Consider the following 25450-nt stretch of genomic DNA (forward strand, 5'->3'; position numbering starts at 1 on the left):
TTTAACAAAAATCTTATTTTTATTTCAATCGATGGCTCGAACCGAATATCGTAGTTACTACTTACTGGAGCACTGGAAAGTCTACACTGCTGTAATAGGACTGGTTTGGGCAGCCGTTCTTTTGAAGAATGAAAATTGAAATCATGTACTCAAACAACTCCTAGTAGGTACGATGGTGCACTACACGATATTTGTGATTTGAATATTGTTAAAACACTGATTTTTCTCCTTTTTTACAACTGGAACCATCTACCCGCAAATATGATGAAGGTTTTTTGAAGGAAACCTACCCAATTTCGTGATAAGATTTGGCTGGAGGAACTACTGTCTTTCTTGTAGAGAATATGGACGCCTTCATTAAATCGCGTTCTGCACAATAACACTGAGTTGTCTGTCTTTTGATTTGTGCGCTTAAAATTTGATAAATTTACAACCGATTTGTTACCAAACTAAGCTGTGGTGTGTGATTGTCCATCTCTCTTTCTCCTTCTTGTTTTGCAGCATCGTATAAATTGACGTATTGTGACTATTTTTTTGTAACTAAAACAAAACTGAAAAATTCACATTGGTATTGTGCCCGTAAACTAAATGCACCGAAAAAGCTAAATACTATCACTAAACCTTCCACCGCTTTTTGTTTTCGATGAATTATCAGTTGATCCACTCGCACAGCGACCATGTCATTAATCTTAGTCAAAAATAGTTTTGTTCAGTCTTATTTAGTAAATTTCTCTATTTCATATATTACAATGAGTCAAATATGTGGTGTGTACTAAACGATATAATACATAGGGCTTTGCCGCATTTTCAAAAAAGCTTAATGTTGAGGTTTAGACTGCGCATATCACTTAGTTATTCTATTTAGTGCAAATTAGGACCCACAACATCAATTGGCTTTACCAGCTGTACTAATGCATAATCGACAACAGACAACGTTGGTTCTGTATTTATTTTAATTGTTAATTTCACGGGAAAGATGAAGATTTAGAAAATAGTTTAAAGCAGGAAAAAAAATACACAGAGCTTTTTTTCAAATTCTCAATCGAATCGAAAATTTCAGGTTTGATTGAAAGCTAGAATAACCCAGATCGGTAGAGAGTTACTGAACAGTATCAATTTTGAATAAATGTTTCTGATTTGGTTAATCCACAATTAGGGGCGCGAAAAGCTTCATTTTGTCTTGAATTAATTGAACAAAATGTCGATCAGGCTTCAAACAACTATGAAAAATTATGTTACGCTGCACAACATGTTGGAATAATAACTTCCGAGAAATTATGGATAAGCATTGTAGTTTTTTTTTTCAAATAGTATTTCTAGACCCAAATTCGGTGTTGTGCAATGCATGCGAGTCATATTTTGTTTTCTAGTGCGTGTAATTGTTAGCATACTAGTGCGTCGACATAATTGTAGAGTTTATTCTACTATAGCGACCCTTTTCAAAGATCACAGATAACTTTTCCGTCGCTGAATTGATTAAATTTCTATAGATGTCTGTAAAACAGGTCATTTGCAATTTTTGTCCCTGAAATTTTGCATTTGAAGATAGAGTATTTATTCTACAAAAATAAAAATTCACGTAAACTCTCGAAAATAATAGCAGAAAGCTGCACATGCACATGATATCGAGCATATTGGCATAAATTGAAATTCTTGCTTGACTGGGTCAACCTGTGTCTCCGTACTTTGCCTTGGTTGTTGTGACTCATTCTCCCTTGAGTCGTTTGGTAAACTCTTCCTGCTGCTTCTCCATCCATTCCTTCTTTGGCTTCATGCGCTTCAGCTGGCCGTCCCACACCAGGTCGACCAGACCGCCCTGTTTCGCGATCACGCCCTTCACCCGGTTGGCAAAGTCGATCGCGGACTCGTTCTCGCCGCGCGTCATCGGAGGAAGATACCAGACATCACACACTATTGCCCACGATGTCATCATCATGTATAAATACTGCATCATCGAATATCGCGAGCTGTTCCAGAACGCGTCTCCGAACCGTGCATCGTATCTGGAAATGTTTCGAAAAAAAAGTTAGCTTACATGCGAAGAGGCTCACGTTCAGCCGACTTACTTTATCGCAACAGGGTAAATCACACCTCCAACTTCGAAACTTCCCTTTTTGAATTGCATTACAGAAGTGTTGTTGATGCAAGTACCCTCGGGGAAAATCAGAATCGGTGGATTGTTTGGATCCGACACGTGCTCTTTCAGTCTGCGGAACAAAAAAGATTATTTTTCCCCTAATTTTCCACAGGGGTGCTGAGCTTAAATCATTAATATGAGCGCGTATACTTTTGACAGATCATGCTTTATCCCGCTGATTCGAACATCAATCTCGAGTATGCTGCCAAAAATCGCCAAAGAAACGTCGTCCAAAGTTTAATCGGGCAAGAGATTTTATATTTTTCCATAATCGCATGGGCTATTTTGTACATTTTTGAAATTTTCCAAACTGCATTTTGAAATGTTATATTTTTCTGTATCTTCACGATCAGTTGTGCAAAGAAAAGTGTTTTATTTTCTTTAGAAAATCATTTAGCTTTATTTTTGGAGTAGGGAAATACATTTTAAACCTAATAAGCGATCGTATTTGAATGATGCTGGATAATCTGGAGTGTTCCTTGAAATTTACTAAAACCAAGTACACTTTAATTTTTAATTTGACTTTAACTAAAAGTTGTTCGTATTTCTTTTACAAGCATTTAAAAAAATATTTCCAGGGTGTATTCTAATCTGACGAGAATGCACTTAAGCCCCACGCAACTTCTATTATCAGCTGAGCATTTTTTCTTTCAGCGCTTTTTTTGTGTCTGCCATTTTTGACGAAATTTTAAACGATCACTCACGAAAAGTGGCATTTATAGAGAAGGTTTCCTGGCAGCACTGGCTCACTCTTACATGCGCTGCTGGTGGTGTTGGTTACCAGCCTTTGTTCTTTATTTGCCTTTGCTTCTCTATCGATTTTCTTCAGCTTTCTTTTGGGGAGCGTTCTTTTATTACGTAATAAATTTAGGGGAGGCGAAGGCCTGTTTCGAAATGTTACGAAAATTGGGGGAGGGAGGTGTGATGAAAAAATATGTTTTGTCACGTAACGCAAATTTTCATATAAGCACTCATAAAAATTTCAAAAAGACCATGTGTTACGCGTTACAGGGGGGTAGGAGATCGGTAATCTGTTACGAAGGAGGGGGTTCAAAAATCCCAAATTTTGCGTTACGTTATAAACTTAAAATAAGATTTGTACCAGCCTAATTGCATTTCCGGTCACAAGTGAGTGACCAAAAAATGTGAGGAAGAACGTGTTGAAATTTTGAACAAAAGTGGATTAAATTTGATCTTGTTGGCCAGTAGTTGGCATAAATTTTATGTGCTTACTCGAGGTGGTGCTGTGCTGTGCTTCACCCTTCATTTTGTTGCATTTCTTGAGCCCTTTCAGGTGCTCTTTGAATCTTGAAATTTAATTGAATTTAACCCTAGTTACAAACACTTTGAGGTTTTTATACCTTAAAAATTTGTGTTCCTAATTGCCCCACTTCTCATTGTCCTAGAGTGCTCATATTTGGCTCAGATGCTAGTTATATATGTCATATGTCCAACCAACCCCTGAATATTTCAAGAAGATTAGTGATGACTTGATGCCGTTCCTAACAAAACGGTATGCCCTGTTTGAGGACTCGCTCGTAAAATCTTTCCATCTTGGAACGGTTCTTCTAAAACACCTGAGTTTTTTTTAACAGGTCGTGAGTTCGATTCTCGTACCGGGATGATGAAGTTTTTGTGAACCGGCTATGGCATACACGCCAGTGATGTTGAAAATAAACGCATAAGTGGCCAAAGTGCCTCAAAAATAGACATTTTTGGAAAAAAAGGTGCAGGCGGTTATGTTACACATGACCAGTATGACAAAGAACTTTGCAAGATGATTGTTGAAATTTTCGATTAGAATGTCCGGTCCAAATTTCCCCATGATTCCCTTATAACTAACGTCCAATCGAACTAAAGGGACGGAAATTGCAAGTGGAGCTGAAATAGAAATTAAGGTGAAATCAATCGACTTTCCCTCACCACCCGAAAGTTACCAAGATGCGGAAATGTTTTTGAAAGGATGTTGCAAGTAATCGGCGGCAGCAAAGTTAATTAACAGCAAACTTTAAAACTGCCCTTTTGATTACAAAATAGTTTCTAAATTTAAAGGCCAAATGCAACTTTTCATATCCAGTATCAAAAACCATAAAGTTTGATACCCATATTGCCCTAACTCTTATGGTTCTTATGGTTCGTTGTCCCCCCATCGGAACACCCTCCGGGGACTCCGGCCACTCCAGTCCAGGTGGTGGCCAATTCCAATGATCGACTCTCGCGACTGGCATGTCTTAGCTGAGGCCTGCCTCCAAGCCATCTGCTCCCGGGCCACCAGGCCATCTGCTCCTGATGTTTACTCGTCGACGTTCAGCAAGCGAATGAATTTTCGGGACTGACCCAGCCGCTTTTTGTTGATTTAGATCGAGGACGTATGCCCCGCCTCTTTGCACCCATTCTCCTATACCTCCTTATTCGCTTTTTGCCCCGTCGACGATCCGAAAATTATGAGGTGGAGTTGGGGTGATTTTAGATACATCAATCTCACGTCTCTCTATAGACTGATTGGGAAACGTTTGTTCAACCAATCAGCGTGTGCCAAAAAGGCGAGAAATTTGCCGAGAGGGGAATTTGTCACGTAACGTTTTCGCTTCGCAAAAAATTTGGATTGACACCACGTAGAAAAACCTTAGGACAAAGTTCTCTGTCAAAAATAATTTTACTGGTTAAATCCCATTTAAAATTGAATTGCGGAGCGCCAGCTCCTGTAACGTCCAATAGAGTTATCTACGTGCGCATGTATTGCGTGTACGTACACGAAAAAGATTGAGGTTAAATTTTGTACCATCCAGCAAAACAAATGGCGTGCTAGTGTGCGTGAGAGCGGGCTTAGATAACTCTATCAAGCTCATATTTGGGATTTGGGCTCAGTACGCCCACCGGAACAAACCCCTGAATGCCCGCCAAAAGTCAATTTTGTTACATCCTATTGAGCACTCCACCAGAGAATATCCTCTTTAATTTTACTAAACGAGATACACTCAACCCCGGTGATTGGTCACTTTTTTGTTTGACACGTTTTTTAGTTTGAACCTCGTTGGTTGGTCAAAGTCAAATTAAAAAGTGACGAACTGTCACTTTTCATACTGTGTAAAAAGGGTGTCAAACTTAAAAGTGACACCGTTCGTTTGGCAAAAATTGGTGTCAAACCATCGGGGTTTCAGTGTACACATTAGAGCGTATGATCTCCTTTTCACTTCTTTCGACATTTTTAAGCTCAGTTAACATCTGCACAATTTGCAGCAATCCAGTATTACCTTTTAGCGACTGCCATTCTGTCTTTTGCTTCCGCACGCTCAAACCAGATGTGTGGCGAAGCCCGTGCCAGAGCTCGCTGTAATACTCCTAAAAAGCCGCCGTGTCTTTGCCCAATCTAATTAAAAAGTAAAACATTATTTAAAAATCCAAACTAAATTATCGAGAAGAGTTTTGAGATGCAATTTAGAGTAAATTTAGAGAGTTACCAGGAATCCCTAGTTCGTGCAGATTCATGTTTGAATGGATTCGAGAAGAAAATTACTCACCAACGAATAACAGTTATCACACATTAACATTAACACATCGATGGGACTTGTGTGGTTCGCCACGCAGATGCCGTTTAATGGGCGATTCTCTAAGTTATGATAATTGACAACGGACGACAGGGCACTCGAGAGTACACCGAAGCACTGTATCAAAACCATCTTCACCATCCATCGTTTGGTGGGTCCTTCCGGTATGCAACCGACCAGTGCCGTGCATAATGTCAACCACATGACCTAAATGAGGGGGGGATGGCAATGATTAAAGATGATATTTGAGCATATTTACAATGAGGTGATCATTCGTTTCGTTGTGAAATGTTTATGCGCGGGTGTTTTATATTTTATGTGTGTATTTTGTGTGTTGTGGTGCCAATTATGCAGTTTGGGAAACGTTCACAATGAAGAGTGGTCGAATTGGGCAGTTCTCCGAAGAAGTGAATTCTTCGCAAATGGATATTTTTTTGTTTTAAATTTTGATGGTATTTACAAAATGAAACTGTACCTTGAAAAATGGGAATAAGAGAGGTCGATCAAAGCATTCCAGAAATAGTCTTCTTGCTAGACGCCACAATATGGAACATGTTTAAGCCAACATTCGACAGATTTTTTTTTTCAGGAAGAATAGTTTTGAAATAAATAAAATATATAATTTCTAGCAAAATTTACCAAAGAGTAGGAGTGGTCTGTTGAAAGAATTGCAATATCAATTGGAGTCGTATGATTCGCAACGCAAAAGCCACAATTTTTCGGCTTGAACTGTGCATTGTGGAATCTAATCACCGCGGACAAGGAGCGGCAGATTATGCGGAACGTACGTTTGAACACATAATCATTCGCGCGCACTCGCAGCTTCCGCTGGGGTATTATTCCGACAATGGCAAATCCTATCACGCAATAGACGACCTAGGAAAATTAATTTTGAAAGTTGTACTGCAAGGATTCACTTTAGATGTCTTTTGTTTGATTTTGTTGTTGTTCTTGTCACGTGTGGTCAATGAAGTTGAGATCTTTCTAAATACTTACCCCAACGAAACAGATAAATACTCTACTTGGCATTAGAATAACATATCGAATGAAGAACCCAAACACCCAGATAATGGTTAATTTCAACGATATAAACTCATAATGCCGGTTCGTGCGAGTGAGCAGATTCCAATTTTTCAGCTCTTCTGCCTCGAATCTACTCGTTACTTCATCTTCGATGATTGCTTCCATTCCGGATTTAACGTAATCCAAACAGTTTGATAATTTAAACTCCAAAGAGTCATTTTGCTAAAACAAACATAAATAATATCATAGTACAAAACTTCATACTACCAAATCCCAGAAACAACCTACCCCTTCCTCGTGGTTTGATTCGCGGCTCTTGCTCCGGGTGCCGTCGACGTCCGGCAGCAGGATAAGCGACTCAACACGACTTATAACCGAGTTGCCTCCGTTGGCGAGATCACCGTTCGAGAGATGCTTGTTCGCGTTACCGTTGAGTTTGCTGGCGCAGTCCGGTTTGTCGCCCACGGTACCAGCATCGGCGGATTCTTTGCCAGCTTGGGTGCTGCCGTCATCCGTGTCCGATGTGTCCAGGTTGGCAAACTGTTGCTTCCGGATGGACTCGATATTTTGACGGCCATACTATGGAAACAGACGATAAGTTTAAAAACTGAATCTTAAAACGCGTAAATAAAAAAAATGGATTTCCCCAAATAATTGTTATCAATATTTCAATTGATGGGCGTCATTCTTTATCTAAATTCATAAAAGTATAAAAGTTCGGCAGATTGTCTTGCTTTGTTTTGAAGTTATTTTTTCATCAAAGATAAACACGGGGAAATCACCGCTTATCAAGGTTATTTTACTGGTTATAATACAGGGTGGCCACCATATTTCGATTTTCAATTTCCCGGTTTTCTCCCGAGACCAGAAGGATTTTTCATACATGTGGTTCAATGTTTTTTTTTTTTTTTTTTTTTTTCTAAAAATCTGTTTATTTGCTCAAAATTAAAATATTTACAAAAGTAAATAAATGGGATTCTTTACATCATTCGCTGCGTCCATCTTGTCTTTGCTTATCCTGTAGTATCTTGGCTGCTGCTGCTCTTTTTTCTAGTATTAATTCATCTCGGTCGTCCCAGTATTTCGCAAATTCTTCGTCTATTATTAGCTTCCCTTTCTCGAATAATGTTTGAATTCCTCAAGAATGCTTTCAAATATCTTGAGTAGGGGCAGGGGGGGGGGGGGGGGTGCAGAATGAACCGCCTAAGAGAAATGCACCAAAAACCATAGAAAAACATAAAAATTTATGAATCCAGTGTAGTAGGCTTATGGTTTGGGATGTTCCCTTCAATGTTATATACTTGGTTGATGAAATTTTTTTAGCTTAAAACTGTCTTTGAGCCGCTTTAAAAAAAAAGTTTTTTCGACTAACTTTCCAGGGTGCGGGGCAGAATGGGCCACCTTTGAAAACAAGCCATTTCTTCTAATACAACGTTAAAGGGTGATAAGAAATTACTTGATGGACCTTTCCATTATAGTTTCCATAACATTTGATCACTTTTATAAAAATAGTAATTTAACAAAACAAAGATTTTTGAAAATAGTTTAAATAAGTCGAAAAAAGACACTTTTTCTACAACTAAGCGTCAAAACAACTAAAAAATCAACTTTTGTTGCATTAGGGGCAGGGGGGGCAGAATGGACCAGGGGGGCAGAATGGGCCACCCTTGGTTTTGGGCTTTAGAATGGATTTAGACCAATTGTGAGGCAAGGGTCTTATAAAGGACGTCAAATAACTTCACCATACCGAAAACGACGTTTGAATTCATTGCATTTTTCGAATTATGAGCAAAAATGTAAATTTATTGACAAAACTACGAAAATGTTGTTTATTTCGAGGTTTTTAAATAAGCTTTCTGAAAAGTTGGATTGTTTGAAAAAGTTTGCTTAATGCTTATAACGTTACTAGATGTTACTACCAAGGTATACAAACAACAACGGAACCTTAAAATCATTTAGAGACTTGGTGGTGGAAGTGTTAAATTAAAATCCACTTGGGGGCAGAATGGACCACCCTTATCCTGCCTTATGAAAACAATCAAAAGTTATGAAATTTGGATTAAATGGATTATTTCACTCCTGGTAGCTTCACAAATCACGTTTAATGCAACATTAGTTGATTTTTTAGTTGTTTTGATGATTATTTGTAAAAATAGTGTCCTTTTTCAACATATTAACACTATTTTCAAAAATCTTTGTTTTGGTAAGTGACTATTTTTATTAAAGTGGTCTAACTTCATGGTAACTATGTTAGAAAGGTACCTTAAGTCATTTCTTATCTCCCTTCAACGTTGTATTAGACAAAATAGCTTGTTTTCTAAGGTGGCCCATTCTGCCCCGCAGGGTGGCCCATTCTGCCCCGCACCCTGGAAAAAAAGTCGAAAAAACTTTTTTTTTAAAGTGGCTCAAAAACAGTTTTAAGCTAAAAAATTTCATCAACCAAGTATATAACATTGAAGGGAACATCCCAAAGCATAAGCCTACTACACTGAATTCATAAGTTTTCATGTTTTTCTATGGTTTTTGGCGCATTTTACTTAGGCGGGCCATTCTGCCCCCCCTGCCCCTACACGTGATTTGTGAAGCTAACAGGAGTGAAATAATCAATTTAGCTCAAATTTTTCAACTTTTGATTGTTTTTTATAAGGAAGGAAAAGGGTGGTCCATTATGCCCCCAAGTGGATTTTAATTTAACACTTCCACCACCAAGCCTCTAAATGATTTGAAGGTTCCGTTGTTGTTTGTATACCTTGGTAGTAGCATCTAGTAACGTTATAAGCATTGAGCAAACTTTTTCTAACAATCCAACTCTTCAGAAAGCTTATTTAAGAACCGCGAAATAAACAACATTTGCGTGGTTTTGTAAATAAATTTACATTTTTGCTCATAGTTCCAAAAATACAATGAACTCAAACGTTCAACTCGTTTTCGGTGTGGTGATGCTATTTGACGTCCTTTATAAGACCCTTGCCTTACAGTTGGTCTAAATCCATTCTAAAGCCCAAAACCAAGGGTGGCCCGTTCTGCCCCCATGGTCCATTCTGCCCCCCCTGCCCCTACAAAGTAAGTAAGTTGTAAACGAAGCCGTTTTTATCTGTTTCCAATTCAAACTTCTAATTTCCCGAATGATTGGGATTTTTTACACAGATTTTACAAACTCAAAATAAAAAATAAAAATCGTTTTTGTTTAAAAAAAAACATAAATTATTACTAGAAAGCAGGAAATGGCATTTACAATGTTTTAATGTTGTAGAAACAAATTGCAAAAATACATTCTTATCAACATTTTTGTAAATGCCCGTAAATTTTCATTGAAAAAAGGTTTTGTAAATTTAAAAAGAATGATTCTTCCAATAATTATCAATTTCTGTGAATTAATTTTTGTTTTGGGTTATGTGAGTACTTTCTTTTTAACCAAAAAAAATTTTTTGCGTCATTAGTCCAAACACAAATTTCAAACGACATTAAAAAAAACTTTTGATTTTTGGAATTTTGGGTTGGACTCACAATCCAAAGGTCGTGGGAGGAATCGAAACTAACTTTTAAACGCTCATTGTTAAAAATATTATCAAAAGGTATATACTTGTTTCATAGGTGCCTGTACCTTTTATTATACGAAAAGCAGATTACGCTCATACCAACTAGCTATCTTATCGTATATTCTTTCTGTACTCAAAAAAGCGTTGGCGTAGCGTTCCACCTGTCGGCTGTGAAGTACACAGAAATCAATTCACTAACAATACAAGTGTTGCAATCAGCCAATCCTCCCAGTCCTGATAAGGACCAGTCGCTGGTCGTCGATATCTGCGCGGCATTGCACTTTAAACCTGGTTGAGCAACAGCAGCAGCAGGTTGAGAAACAAAATATTATGATACTGTAAATCACATGATGATCGTTGCGATGATTACTTCTCGTTAGAAAGCAGCATGTTTTCGCGCACGCTGCCAGTGGCGTGATTTGGACGCTGCCGCGGTCGCCACTTATCAGAATTGACCTTAAACTTTTGCCTGTCGTCGTCGACGACGGTCAAAGTACACGCACTGCTGTCGCCGGCACCCGATTTTTTTGGGTGGCGATGGACACAAACGAAAGTATAAGCAGGATATGTTTATTGATAATTTATTTAAAACAATTTATTATGCTTCTGCTAGAACGAAATTTTAGCAGTTTAAAGTTCAGCAGTGTTGCCTCCCTTAGAAACTGAGTGTTTACTTCCGCTGGTAATTAACCTTGTTTACCTTTAGTTGTAGCTACTAACGCGGGCAGCATTGATAATATAATTCAAGTGCATGAACGAAGGATGATAGACACCTAGGAACCTATAGCTCTACTGCTGCTGCTGCTACCAGGCTCGTTCAAGAGCATCAACCGCACAGCGAACGAGTAATGAGGGTTGTTCTTGGCCTTCGAGCCAGCTGCACAGATTTAGAAGCCGCGTACAACCCCGCGCGTTCAATAAAAGTATGAGTAAATTGAACTCTGGGAGTGCATGCATGTGCGCGTGTAGTTAGATTTATAGTCACGGAATGATTCCATGAATGAACCACCCATTGGCATGTAGAGAGAAACTATTGCTTGTAAAGTGGGACAAATACCTGTCCATTTAGAATTTTAACTTTCTCCTAAGGTTGAGTTTTGTGCTGGAAACGGATAAAAGTAGGCTGAGATAAGACACCGATTACATAAATTGCATTCTAGTGTCGCAAGTGTCAATACGCGGCCGGCAAGGATCATGTGTTATTTCCAGCTGATAACAATTTGCCTTTCGTGTACGTTTTCCAAGACTCGGGAATAAATTGTTATTTTTTCTGAATTTAGAGCAAATTAAAGGATATTTAATAAACTTTATTGATTTTTCGGTGGCCATCGCGACCTTTTTTTCCTGGCACGACGCATAATAGACATCCCAAAATAGATATCAGTATGACAAAGGTGAAAATATCTTACCTCAAAAATCTTCACCAGTAGGCTCACGTACATCCGGCGCACTCCCAAGGACTTCCCAATCGAGGCCAGAAATATGATGAAGAACATAAGGCTGATGACGGGAGTTAACGCGAACATCGATAGAACCGAGCTGACCGAAGCCAGAACCTCCATTCCGGCGACTGCTTTTTCCTGTTTCTTCCTAGCCTACAACCGCACAACAAAAACAACTCTTTCGAGAATAACTTTTCCGCAGTGACTTTTTTTCTAGTTTCCCCAATGTTTTCACTGCATCGAATTCAGTCACTTTACAATCATCACCTCGATACTTTTGATTTTACGGTGAACTTTTTACAATCATCGCTGCAGCGGCGGCGGCGGCGTCAGAAGAGGTATTCAACAGCGCGAAGAACGTATACGTTCGTCAACTTCGAGTACAGAGAGCACATTGACGCAAACATATTGACATTAGCAGAGGGGCCAGCTGGCACTGTTTAACTTGACGCTCACATACATTTCAGTATCAGTGCATAAAATTTGGTTGCTGCAGATGTTTTTCCATCTATATACAGATTTTGCAAATCAATAAACTCGCGTAAGAGCATTTCCATCGGGCGAAACGAAACAGAAATAACAAAAAAGAATTCGGATTCCAGTTGTCAAACTGATGTTGACGATTCAACACTACAGATTGTTAAGGGAAATAGATTGGCCAATGTTTGACAGATCCAAACGCGCTTGACACCAACCGCCCTTAACGCCCAGCAAAACTGGCAGTGTTGCAAGCGCAAAACATACCTACCAGTGCACGCAGAAAAAATAATTATCATTTCGATAAATTTCTGACATCAATTCGATAAATAAAATTATCGGTTGGCAACCAATAATTTATTTTATCAAAATCAATAATTTTTCTTATCAATTTGATAAACTTAATTTATCATTTTGACAAAATATATTATCAACTTGATAAACGTCATTAAAGAAACGTCATTTGCAAAATTTATCAAATCGATAAAAATATTGATCATTTTGATAAATATTTTTATCAAAACTAAAAAAGGGGTTTATTGAAATAAAAATTATATTTATCATCATTTTCTAGTTGTTTTTTTTCTTTTTTTACGTCAAATCAAACAAAAACATAATACATATACATCTGTTTTTATTCACAAAACTCTGAGATGCTCAATAGGAATTATGTTATTTTTTCCAACGCTGGTTCCGCTTAAACATCTGGCATTAAAAGGCATCAATGGCGTCGTGGATCTGTACTGGGCAATGTACTTGGAGGATGAGCAAACGGATGACTTCCGGCCGCTGCCGCCGTGTTCGTAGGAATGTTTTAACTCTTCAAACTTGATGGTGGATACATCGCTTCGGAACTCCGCTAGACCAACACCTCCGGTACCGTGTGAGCAGTGTTGACTTGCATAAGCAACACCGTGCAAGCTTCCTTGCCCATATTAAGTTAAAATCCACTCGTAAGCAGTTTGACGATGTCCAAATACCTGATTCAATACCGGATTCAGGGAGTTAGCACAATCAAACGTTACTCTCAATTAAAAAATAATACTTACTGACTCTTCTCTTCAAGCTGGGCATCAGTCTTTTGTTGCTATTTCTCCGGTTCCGGGATTTGTTCTGCCGGAAAAGCCGCCGATTCTCCAGTGTGGCTGGGGTGTGCTTTAAGTTTGGATCGCGGACTCTGTAGTCATTTCCCAACCTCATATGCCGATTCATACGGGGAATACGCAGCAATAGGGACAGAAGTGGCTGCGGCATTTCCGGTCTCCAGAACTTCTCTTGAACATGTTAAATTATTTTTTTAAACTGCTTCCAGCACGTCGAATCGCTTTTTGGTTCTTTGTTTATGTTTGATTGACAGGAGAAAACGTGCTTGCGAATAAAAAGTCGAGTGATAATTTTGTTTATCAAAATAATAAAAATTGTTGTCGTTTTGATGGTTAAAATTTATCAAAACGATAAATCAACGTTATCAAAACAATAACATAAAACTATTGATATTGATAATGTTATTTATCAATTTGATAAGCCTCAATTTTTCTGCGTGTGCCAGTGCCGATTTATTTTGCATCGACCAATCTGTTTCCCCTAGACAATCTGTATTCAACACCATTGTTCCATGAGTGACAGCTGTCAAAAGCTTGAAACCACGTGTTCGGAGATCATGGAAAAAGGAGAAAAGCTCGGAACTTAACCTCAAAGGTAAACAACCGAATGAACTTTTTTGACAGGTGTCAGTTCCGGTTGTTCCGTTTCGCATGGACACAAACACGGCCAGGAACACGGCAAGAACACGGCCACGGGAATGGCCAGGAACAGGCACCTACACGGCCAGGAACACAAAAACGGCCAGAAGCACGGACACGAAAACGGGCAGGAGCCTGGACAAGGTTACTTGACGTTACTTTTTTCAGTTTTTTTTTACTGTGACTTGGAAATTTCAAAGAAAACACTTCAATATTTTTGCTGTATCAGAAAGTACGTTAAATTTGACATAAGAATCAATATTGGGCTAAGGAGTTAACGTTTCGGTTGCTGTTCTACGAGCGAATATGTAGCGTGACGTTACAACGGTGGAGAGTTTAGTTCCTTCAATATTTTTGCCTTCCTCACTGAGGTAAGGCTATAATCCTGCTCTGAAAATGAACTTTTGATTAAAAGCTCATAGACCCACCTTCATGTATAGGCAATCAAACGTCAAAATTACCCCCCTCTAGAGGGCGCTGAAACTTGGGGTGATGTTTCCATTATAACCTACAGCGAGTAAATTGGTTTGAAATTTGAAACTGTTTTACTTCATCATAAAATTGACATTAGTAGCAACTTATACCATTTTTAGGTAAGAAATAAGTAGCTTAATTGATTTAAACCAAAATATTTTTGTGATGGCCGATTTAACATGATCATTATCTGATTCAAAATAAGGAAATGTTTTAATCAACTAAAACCTAACTAATCAATGGAGAATGTAGATTATTCAAGAGGACACATATTTTTTAAAGTCACTTCTACCATGAAAGCAAAGCTCTGCTTGAAAAATGTTAGTTGGAATGATTTTCAAAATTAGCAATCTAACCTCATTCTCGCGTTTTCAATCCGGATCTCAGAATTTTCAATGATAAAGGCAACTTAGCAAAAAAATCAAAAAGTCAATCGATAGAACTTTTTATTTCTTACCTCCTGTTAACTTTATTTTATTCAAAAAGATCGATTTTCTTTTAAAAAACCTTAAAATAGTTTTCACTCCCCTTTGCACTTATCGCGCAAAAACCTAAACGTAACCTTGCACCAAAGTTCTCCTACTCGAATGTAGGTGGCGAATTGAGTTTTTAGCTTTGGTTATGGGGGCCTATACATAACGACTCCGGATCGAAAACTGAACAAATGTCTGTGTGTGTGTGTATGTGTGTGTGTGACCAAAATTCTCACTGAGTTTTCTCAGCACTGGCTGAACCGATTTTGATCGAACCAGTTGCATTCGACTTGGTTTAGGGTCCCATACATCGTTATTGAAATGTTTGAAGTTTCGATAAGTAGTTCAAAAGTTATGTATTCAAATATCCGGATCTCAATTATATGCATGTAAACGATGTCCGGATCCATCATCCGGCCCATCTTTGGTTAGGTAATTGAAAGGCCTTTCCAATAAGTCCAAAACATTGATGATCTGGCAACCCTGTCTCGAGTTATGACCACTTAAGTGATATTTATGTACTTTTTTGAAGCCGGATCTCACTTAAATGAATGTAAACTATGTCCGGATCCATCATCCGACCCATCGTTGGTTAGGCAATTGAAAGGCCTTTCCAAAGAGTCCAAAACATTGAAGATCTGGCAACCCTGTCTCGAGTTATTACCACATAAGTTATATCTGTGTTCTTTTTTTCTGGATCAAAAAAAAGCTGAAGTATGTGTCCAAACCACTCATATTACCCATTTTTGGTAAAAAGTGAGGAAGGCATCAACCACATAGGTGGATTAAGTGAGTTTTTAGAAAAGGTTGTGATTCTGCTCTTATAATCAACCTAATAAACTAGACTTTGTATGTTTTTAACGCTAAATCGAATGCAATCATTGGTTTTTGAAAAAAAGGTAAGGTATTTTTTTTTGTAGCCGCTGTAAAAAGCTTCGTGAAAAATTTACCAATTTCGATCTATCCAGTTGCATTCGACGGTAAATTTATCCTATTTTCAGGATATGATCAGCTTTTGGAAAAATGGTTCCTGACCACCAGAGATATTTCGGGTTTCCGTAGATGGTTTTGAGGTGTTTTCTGCTGAAAACACGATATTTCGGTTTATTACAGTTTATACTTCACTTACGTCAAAAGTCAAGGTTATAAATCTTTGAAAGTTTGTAAAAATAGGTTTTACAAGCCTTAAACTATACAGAATCCAATCAGAACATCTATTTCGACATTGAATCAAGTTTTAACATTTTCCCGCTGGTATACTAGCTCGGAGAAAATTTCATATACTAGCTCGGAGAATGTGTCATATTATTGTTGTTAAATATTACAGTGGATTCCGGCCGAACCCAATTCAACCACATTTCGGGACAACCAAAACGTGTGTGTTTTATTATTTGCATTGCTTTGTTTAGCTTTTGTAATAAAAAAAATCTAAATTATTCGCTCTACAGCATTGCCTTGGCGTTCTCGGTTACGAGATTCCTACTCGAAACTATGTGTTCGAAGGCTTGATTGTTGAGGCAATTGCAAACCTCTTTTTACACCTTAGCTTCCATCCACCCCGGGATTCGAACTGACAACCTTTGGAATGTTAGTCCAACTGCCAGGCCGACTGGGTGAGAGGCAATCACGCTTACCCCTCCACCACGGTTCCAGCTTTTGTGTATTCATTGAAGCGCGTTGTTCCTCGAAATATCAAAAAGATTAGATTAGTCTTAGACTAATCAAGTTAAGTTTAAGTAGCTTGATTGTGGGTATTTATGTCATACTGCTAAGTTTATACTGAATTACATTCAAAATTACATTTAATGTGAAGTTTGAGAAACCGATCAAGGTTATTTGGATTTGATCAGTAGTGGTTGGTGATAGTTAAAATAATACACCGCATATTCTTACATTGTATTATTTATTTCTTTTAACGAATTTCGCTTTTAGATGTATTACAATTTAGAAGTGCTTTTCATTTGTATGTTATAATATTGTGAATTATGTTAAGTGTTACATTCATTTCAGTGCTGTACATCATTTCATTCCTGGTAATGGTTATTTATAATGCTTTTTTAATACTTGTCATTTTTTACGATTTCGTTTAACATCAATACTTTTCCATTTCTTGATTCAACTGTAAATACATATCATTGATGGTGATGCTCGAAGCATCGGATTTCGTTCAGTCAGTTATACAATTAAGGACAATACACTGCATGCAATTTGTTATCATTTAGTTCGAAGTTTCCATCCTGGATTTTATTTTTTATAAACGAATTTTATGAAAACATTCATTGAAGGATAAAAATCGTGCAAATGTTGGTAGAAGCTGGGTTATTTTCGGATATTTTCGGCAGATTTCATTGAATTTAGTTAGAAAACAGTTTGCATATTTGTAAATATGGTAAATAGTAATTTCTATCGTTTCATTAAATACTCCAATACTCTGATGCTACATTATATTAAAATTTGTAGTGAAAACTGATATGCTATACGACTCGTTTTAATAAAGCTTTTGCTGCCACGCAATTTGTATACCCTAGTAATGCGTTTCAATATTCATTGTTAAAATAATAACTTTCCTAAATCAGGATGGACGACTTAATTCGTTGTGCAAGTGGTTGAAAGCGTATGTGCAAGTTAATTGGGAGGGATTTCTGAGCTAAATCATGAAAAGGCGATACGCAAATTTCACTGAAGTAGTTGGGTTAAAGTAGAAAATTATAGATAGATGAATATTTTTGATTTTTAACAGATACATATTTGATTGCATTCTGAAGCTTATAGTAGAGGTGCCATTTAAATAACTTGTAAAACAACAATAACAATCATTTTTCTAATACAGTCTAACTTATAACGTGAATGTTTGTGCCAATCGTTAAGTCCTTTAACAAAACATTACCGTCCTTGTGTTAACACAATTTAGAAACAGAGTATTTAGTTATAGATCAATAACAGGTAAGACTAGACTTAGTTCTGAGTAGTTTTAATGTTTGAACTATTAGTAGTTTATTTGTATACCTTAAAAGCTAGATTGTTATTATGCGTGCTAATTTTTTTTATATACTATAAGAATAACACATCATTGAAGGAAAGTTTAGAAGATAAATTTTAGTGACCTAGAATGATTAGGTGGGTGTGTTTAAGAGCGAGTCCACGAACAGGGCATACCCCTTTGTATGGGACGTCGTTTGGACCTGACCAATCTGCCTGAAATTTTCAGGGGTTGTTTGTACATATAAAACTAGCATCTGGCCAAAATATGAGCACTCTAGGTCAACGGGAAGTGGGGCAAATCGGGACACAAAGTTTGAAGGTTCAAAAACGTCAAAAATCTTAAAAAGGCTATAACTTAGGCAAAATTCAATTTATTTTCAAAATTCAAAATGCATCTGAAAGGGCTTAAAAAATGCAACAAAATGCAGGATAGAGCATCTCAATTGGTTAAATCTAAAGGGAGTTATTGGCATTTTAGTGAAAAAATAGCATAATTTTCAAACTCAAATAAAAAAGTGTTCCATCCAGATATCAACTTGGTTCAACCTGCAGCTTGTAGAGGACATCTGGGACTACCATCTGAGACTGAGAACGCTTTGGGTAAGGCAGTTTAACATATTAAATAGACACTTTTACTTTTAGTGAATTTTTTGGTTGTAAATAATTGCTCGGGGGACCCCTTAGATCCCATTTTCTGGTGATAATTTTATCATATTCGTGTTCCTGAGACAATTTCACAATAGAAACATGCATAAAAATGTTTATTTTGATCCATTTTAACCCTTTAAAAAATAAAAGTTTAAAAAAATTAAGAACCTGCTTTTTTCTGGTGTCATCTAGTATCCTTGGAAACGAGCTTGATTTTCAATAAATGTGAATCGAAGATTTTTTTAACTTTTATTTTTTAAAGGGTTAAAATGGATCAAAATAAACATTTTTATGCATGTTTCTATTGTAAAATTGTCTCAGGAACACGAATATGATAAAATTATCACCAGAAAATGGGATCTAAGGGGTCCCCCGAGCAATTATTTACAACCAAAAAATTCACTAAAAGTAAAAGTGTCTATTTAATATGTTAAACTGCCTTACCCAAAGCGTTCTCAGTCTCAGATGGTAGTCCCAGATGTCCTCTACAAGCTGCAGGTTGAACCAAGTTGATATCTGGATGGAACACTTTTTTATTTGAGTTTGAAAATTATGCTATTTTTTCACTAAAATGCCAATAACTCCCTTTAGAATTATCCAATTGAGATGCTCTACCCTGCATTTTGTTGCATTTTTTAAGCCCTTTCAGATGCATTTTGAATTTTGAAAATAAATTGAATTTTGCCTAAAGAAAAGCCTTTTTAAGATTTTTGACGTTTTTGAACCTTCAAACTTTGTGTCCCGATTTGCCCCACTTCCCGTTGACCTAGAGTGCTCATATTTTGGCCAGATGCTAGTTTTATATGTACAAACAACCCCTGAAAATTTCAGGCAGATTGGTGAGGTCGATGCGAGATGGGTATGCTTTGCTCGTGGACTCGCTCTTAACAACTGAATGATTTTGATGTAGTTTTTTACCGTTCATTTTGGTGTGATAATTTACGATTCCAGCATTTTGTTTTCCTCTCTTGTTACAGAAAGTTTAGAAAATATACTCAACTTGACAATATGCATGTTAAGGGTAATTTTTAGAAACTAAACTGCAATTATACAAAATTTTGGCTTTGATTGAAATGCATCATCATTTTTATGTTGGTAAAACATAAGATTTACTTTTCCAATGACAGTAACACCTGAGACACACTGAGTGTTATCAATAATGATTCCAGATACCATACAGGGGAGCACATCTGCAAACAGTTTCGGTTACGCTCTTTTATGAAAATGGTCGATGAATACTATGAGCCATTATTTCTAACCCTAGCCTACAACGTGAAATACTAAAGCATTGTGTTTAGTACTGATTGCCTCCGTAGCTGTTATTTTGTGGTGCAGCGAAAGGATTGCGCGGAGCTCCGCCAGGAACATCTAGTGCTCCTCCGGTAGTTTGATAAGTTCCGTATCCATTGTCAGCATTCTGGTTGCCAATCTCATTGAGTCGCGTACTGGACAAAGCTCGTGGAATTGGATTGCTAGGAACTCCGTGAGGAGCCAAGTGTGCCATTTCTTCAGCCACCTTTAAATTTTAACCAAAATTTCAGATTGAATCAGTTCAATTGAAACTTGTGCACAAAACATACCTGGTGAGGATCTTCAGTAGTTGGTATTTCCGAGATGAAACCTTGCTCTTTTCGATAAAAGTTGATGAACACAAATGCGGCAAGTACGAAAATACAAATTACACCGTAACCGCGGAAGGTGGCCGTTGTTCCGAAGTAGTTGACAAACATCCCACCAATAACAGCTCCACAACCTCTTCCGAGTCCGTGATGCAGTCCTTGGAGTACCCCTGTTGAAAAAATATATGTTATTAACTAACCATTTAGAAAACCTTTGTGAACTCAATACCTTGGGCCGATGCTCTTAAATGTTGCGGCGTATTGTGAGCAATGTAGGAGCAACAGGCAGCCCAAACTGCAGCGTGAGTAATGCCTGAAATTTAGAAAACAATTAATACACACGCTTCTAATTTTATGATAAAGCCATTTACCTTGCATAAACTCAAATGGAAGAACCCACCATGGATTTTTCAGATAGGAGATGTACAAAAATCTCAAAATATTTCCAACCAAGCCAAGGCAAAGAACCTGTTTGAAAATAAAAATAAATTAAGTTTAAATTGTTATGAAATCTGTATGATATATCAGAAAATTTAAGCGCCTCTTACCTTCACGTGGCCAATTTGGGTGATCAAACGGAAGCTAAAGAAATACGCAAAAATTTCCGAAATGTGATTAATGACGGAAGCAACGCCAAACAGGGTTGGGGATCCACCGTAGTCTTGTAGGTGCCAGAACAAAAACGTAAAGATGAGTCCAATACCGAAGCCCATAAACCAGGCCACAAACAGAAATGAGACACATTTGAGATCCTTGAATTGCCTTAAGACGGTGACCCACTCGGGCATTTCACGTGTTGTTTGAGCAAACATTTTAGTCTGTGAAGCAAAGTAATCATAAGGGTTAAAGTTTTCAAGACATTACAACAGCAGTATACGCACTTGTGCTCCCAGAGCTTGTGGTGGAGGAGCCGCGCTGGCCATGCCACTGGAAGTAGCCAATGCGGGAAGCTGCAGCTGTTCGGCCAACTGATTTTGCATTTGCTCTTCATGAGTTGGCTCTGTGGTAACCTTTTCAGCCTGAGGTTCTTGAGGTTCCTGTATGAAACGTGTTAGGATCAATTCGGACCATCAATAAATGGTCTGTACAACTAACTTACCGAAAAATCATATTTAAAATTAATTTGAGTTGCAGAGATTAGGGCGGCACCCATTAAAACGGAAAATGTGGCAAAGCAAATGGAATAATTTTTCTCTTGTTTTTCCGGACCGCAAGGGTGATCAGGGAAGGCCGTTGAATGATCTAGGGCTATACCCACGAAGAACATTGCCAAGCCCCATCCCAACGAACCGAACATTCTTTGATGCCCGTATCGATCGGCATCCTCTCCTAGAATCGTAATTACTGCCGAATCAGCAAGTGTAATTGCTGGAGCACTGAAGAATTCGCCGATAATAACGAGCAACAAGAGTAAGAAAAATGCTTTTTGAATGTCCTAAAATAAAAAAAAGTAGTAAATTCAATTTAAGTATAAGAATAACCCTATCTTACGGCAGTTCTGTACACAATAGACGAGAACAGTGGAGACACCCAGTCACTGTGCAGTTTCTCATTAAAGTTGTTAGCATAGCTCACACCCAACGGGGATTGTCCGGCTGCAGCGATTGGTCGGGCCGCTCTTTCCACCCTGAACATAAATCAATGTTTTAATTTATCCACGTTCGAGAACAACAAAATTCCCACCTCGAAAAATGGTCCTCCGGCTCGGTATACTTTCCAAACGAAACCTCCTCCAGCATGTGTTCGTCGATCGAACGCTTCAGTATTCGTGGAACTTGAGGCGTACGAAGCTCAAAGTCTGTTGCGTTCTTTCGCTCGATGCAGCTGGTTGCCGGCGGTTGGATGAATCCCAGAGGCAACGTAAAGATAATCCAAGCGGCCAACGAAGCGAGAAGCAGCATTTTTCCCTTTTTACAGCTGGCGGGGAAAAACGATTGCGATCGCAGTTGAATAAGATTTTTAATATTTTCACAGAACTTAAAAAAATGTGACCTTTGCTAATTTTTAGAAGACAAAACAAAAATTAATTAAATTAATCAATAGTAATAAATCAAACATTTCAAGCCTTTTTCAAATTCAATGGTGTTGAATATAAAAATATGTATATAATTATAATTTCACCCTCTTTCTGGTGGTGGTGTGAAGCGTTTCCTTCGTTATTAGAAGTTATCAGAAGTGTATTAAAAAATCAAATTTTATATCAGAACTTTTTACATGTTGTTAATTGTCGTGTCGTTGTTGTTGTTGTTGTTAATGTTATATCTATTATCGTGTATTATCTTGTGACATAGACCATTTTGGTCGAAAATGAGTTAATGATGACGTTTTGCTCTACTTAACAAACACTGCAAGATGCTTTAACCCGATTTTGGAAACTCGCTTCCGTTTCCCGGATATCACAATATACACTTGTGACATAGACCAAATTATCATCAAAATGATCGTGCACACTTGTGACACGTCATACATGTTGTTGGAAAATGTGGAAAAATTTTCTTGTTTTTCACAAATTTATGTTGATATACATTTTCTAAAGGCAATGCAATCTTTTGTTTTTGAAAATATACTGATTAAGTCGGTTAAACTATTGATTTAAGCCTATTTTAGTTTGTATGGGAATTCTGTGCACACTTGTGACACGTAGTACAATTTTACTTTCGAAACACACTTGTGACACGTGCATTTCAGATTTTTGATTACATAATTGACTGTATATTTTAACTGGTGTAACCAAATTAATTGAAACTTGGAGCGTTTGTTGAGCGATAGTATACGAACCGATTGCTTCAAAAGGTTTGGCTCTACCAGTCATAGTTTTGAAAATATTTACCAACAAACTTTAAAAATCGATTTTCTCGAAAAGTACTAAATGGTCGTTGTCACAAGATAGCACACAGCTGACGAATTGCAGCTTTCATAATGTGTTTTTGCCTATTTCAAAGTAATAAATAGCTCAAATAAAAGTGAGCAAGCAAATATATCTCGTTGATGTATCTTAAAATATTGTTTAAACAACGGCAAACTGCAAAGGTGACGCGAATAGATTGATGCGCTTAGTGTGACAAGAATTAGTGTATCTCCCCGAGTTTGATTAAACCTATACCTAATGCTGATAATCTAGAAAAAATGCCAAGTCTCACCTCTAAGAGAAGGTAAAGTAGGCAAAAAAAACTAAACGATTCCCTTACTCGAAATATGGAACAAATCATTTATCCATCAGAGATTTTTGTCAGGGAAAATCATCTCAACATGCTACAATGTTTTTAAAACATTTAAGCACATCATAAGTAGCTAGAAACATATTTGTAAAATATGTTTTTGGGCATCATTTTCGAGCAGAACTACCTCAACATAACAGCTGTAAAAATTAATAGAATTTGTTTATGTTGTAGGAACTTCTTGAAACAGCAGTTGTTTTAGTTGTCTTGCTAAAATGTTATTAGCTTCCGAAAATGACCATTTTTGCGCGGCACATAACAGGTGCATTGGCCCGCTGGCAGGTAGTTTAAAAATAATTGATTCTAGGCAACCCCCTAGAGCTGTCGGCGCGGAATTGGTCATTTTTGGAATATGGAGTATGGTGTCTTCGGAAATGTTTTTTCCAAATTTAATGAAGATTTTAGTTCCGAGAATTTATAAGAATTGGATAGTTATTGCCCCTTCCACGCCGGGTCCGGTGGCGCAGTGGTTAGCGTGGTAGCCTCTCACCCCAATATGGCCTGGGTTCAATCCCAGACGGACCCGGTGGTATTTTTCGAGACGAGATTTGCCTGACCACGCCTTCTATCGGATGGGGAAGTAAAACGTCGGTCCATTAGCGTAAAAGAGGTTTTGGGTGACTCACCACACATAACCTTCGGACGCCTTGAAATGAGCAGAAACTTGCAACAGAGTCCACGAAAGACCCGGGGGTCCTTAAAGTGGATTGCTTTGCTTTTTGCCCCTTCCACAGGTAGAAACTGAAACAATTACTCTTTTCCATACATTTGATGATTTTTTCCCATACAAACTTCAACTTCATGGAAAATGAGCTCAAATTTGGAATTTAACCTAGCGACGGATCAATCTTTGATTTCAGACATTTGTTTAGTTTTTGATTCTGAGTCGATCGATATACTGGAAGGAGGGACTACGAGGTGTTTTTTTTTAATAAAAATGTTATTCCCATTTTACTTACCGATCGGCGTAGCTACCCCAGAAAGGTGCGGACAAAAACTCCACAAACGGTCTGGTTCCGATGAGTAACCCGCACTGGCCAGGATTCATGCCCATTTGCTTGAAGTAAACTCCCATCAGTGGAAAAAGTGACCCGAACGCAGCATAGAAGAAAAAGTAAAAGGTTTTCACGGGAAGCAGCTCCTGGTCCACGGATCCGCACAGCATCTCCAAAATATCGGACTTTCCTCGAATCTTGTGCGTCGCTTCCTTTGCTTGTGGGTAGCTGGAGAGGACGTAAAGAGCAATGTGATGTTTGCTAGTCCGCTTATTTTTAAAATTATTTTACGTACAGATTAGGATCAACCTCTCCCATTGCTTCTGGGTCCACCATTGGCCTGGCGACCCCTTGAGGTTGCATTGGAATGTTTTGTTGTTGTTGTTGATTATAATTGCTATATTCATTCCCACCGTAATCGTTATTCGAGAATGGCTGCATTTTTAGGCTGAGCAATCAATAATTTGCAGCTTCGTTTCACTAACAGATGATTATAGGAACCTTGTTCACCACTGAGTACTCAACAGCCGTTGTTAGTTTTTGGAGATTTTTTTACAACCTTGGTCTCATCACTAGTACATTCTTTAAACTAAGTGTGAGTACGAGTTTCGAGGGAAAATCACTTTTCATTTCACTAGAACCAGTGACATAACATATGCAGATTAAGCTTTTGTGTCCTGGTTGAGGTTCTACCACTTTTCCAATAATCTGACACTCTTGTGTAATATCCTGCAACTCTTATCGAATCCCAAACTGTTCCTAAAGCTTTTTCGACCCAATATAACTCTTTTAAATGGTGTAATCTTATAACAAATGAGATATTTGTAGCAGCGTGAAAAAGTGAATTTCACTAAGCACAAAAGGTACAGGATCAATAAGCACAATACTTGAAAAGCTTTCCCTGATCGATAAATCCTGCGAAATATATCGTTTGCATTGCGCATGACCGTCGAGCACGTTCTTGGCTTTGACAGCCAGTACTGTCGTGGTGACGGATTTTAAAACTGTTATTTGGGGTGAATCAGTTTATTGAGAGGCGGGTTAAATGGAAAATCTTAAGAAATGATATTAGCTTTAATTAATATTAAGGCCAAAACGCCGATGAAATAGGCAAAATACTGTTTTTCTTTTTT

General features: G+C 37.8%; 2 protein-coding genes across 3 annotated transcripts; both read right to left on the reverse strand.

Moving 5' to 3' along the window:
• On the reverse strand, positions 1-12088 carry LOC120418238 (glycerol-3-phosphate acyltransferase 3-like). Of its 2 annotated transcripts, none has more exons than XM_039580541.2 (7): positions 11657-12088; positions 6997-7287; positions 6682-6930; positions 6325-6561; positions 5392-5507; positions 2067-2207; positions 1-2003 (listed from the first exon to the last, which is right to left on the reverse strand). In XM_039580541.2, the coding sequence occupies exons 1-7, from the start codon at positions 11807-11809 to the stop codon at positions 1706-1708; spliced, it is 1485 nt and encodes a 494-aa protein (XP_039436475.1). In that variant the 5' UTR covers positions 11810-12088; the 3' UTR covers positions 1-1705. The 2 variants fall into 2 exon arrangements, with proteins under 2 accessions (XP_039436475.1, XP_039436476.1); XM_039580542.2 differs by lacking the exon at positions 6325-6561 and adding an exon at positions 5659-5892 and having other exon boundaries at positions 11657-12086.
• Positions 12089-16741: 4653 nt separating this feature from the next.
• LOC120418253 (major facilitator superfamily domain-containing protein 6-like) lies at positions 16742-25198 on the reverse strand. Its single transcript, XM_039580566.2, has 11 exons — positions 24613-25198; positions 24282-24545; positions 21788-22021; positions 21596-21731; positions 21204-21539; positions 20986-21141; positions 20653-20922; positions 20476-20572; positions 20334-20417; positions 20066-20274; positions 16742-20001 (listed from the first exon to the last, which is right to left on the reverse strand). Exons 1-11 carry the CDS (start codon positions 24756-24758, stop codon positions 19780-19782), a joined length of 2154 nt encoding a protein of 717 aa, XP_039436500.1. The 5' UTR covers positions 24759-25198; the 3' UTR covers positions 16742-19779.
• Positions 25199-25450: the final 252 nt, after the last annotated feature.

The sequence above is a fragment of the Culex pipiens genome, chromosome 3 (assembly GCF_016801865.2).
Source record: "Culex pipiens pallens isolate TS chromosome 3, TS_CPP_V2, whole genome shotgun sequence".
Taxonomy (NCBI): Eukaryota; Metazoa; Arthropoda; class Insecta; order Diptera; family Culicidae; genus Culex; species Culex pipiens.

Excerpts from the sequence above, each read along its gene's own strand:
- LOC120418238 (XM_039580541.2), bottom strand. The coding sequence starts at position 11,809 with ATGGAGGTTCTGGCTTCGGTCAGCTCGGTTCTATCGATGTTCGCGTTA. Across the intron at positions 7,288-11,656 it reads TACTGGTGAAGATTTTTGAG|TATGGCCGTCAAAATATCGA; the intron begins GTAAGATATTTT and ends CTGTTTCCATAG. Across the intron at positions 2,004-2,066 it reads ATTTACCCTGTTGCGATAAA|ATACGATGCACGGTTCGGAG; the intron begins GTAAGTCGGCTG and ends AAACATTTCCAG.
- LOC120418253 (XM_039580566.2), bottom strand. The coding sequence starts at position 24,758 with ATGCAGCCATTCTCGAATAACGATTACGGTGGGAATGAATATAGCAAT. Across the intron at positions 21,142-21,203 it reads ATTTTAAATATGATTTTTCG|GAACCTCAAGAACCTCAGGC; the intron begins GTAAGTTAGTTG and ends CGTTTCATACAG. Across the intron at positions 20,418-20,475 it reads TCCATTTGAGTTTATGCAAG|GCATTACTCACGCTGCAGTT; the intron begins GTAAATGGCTTT and ends TCTAAATTTCAG.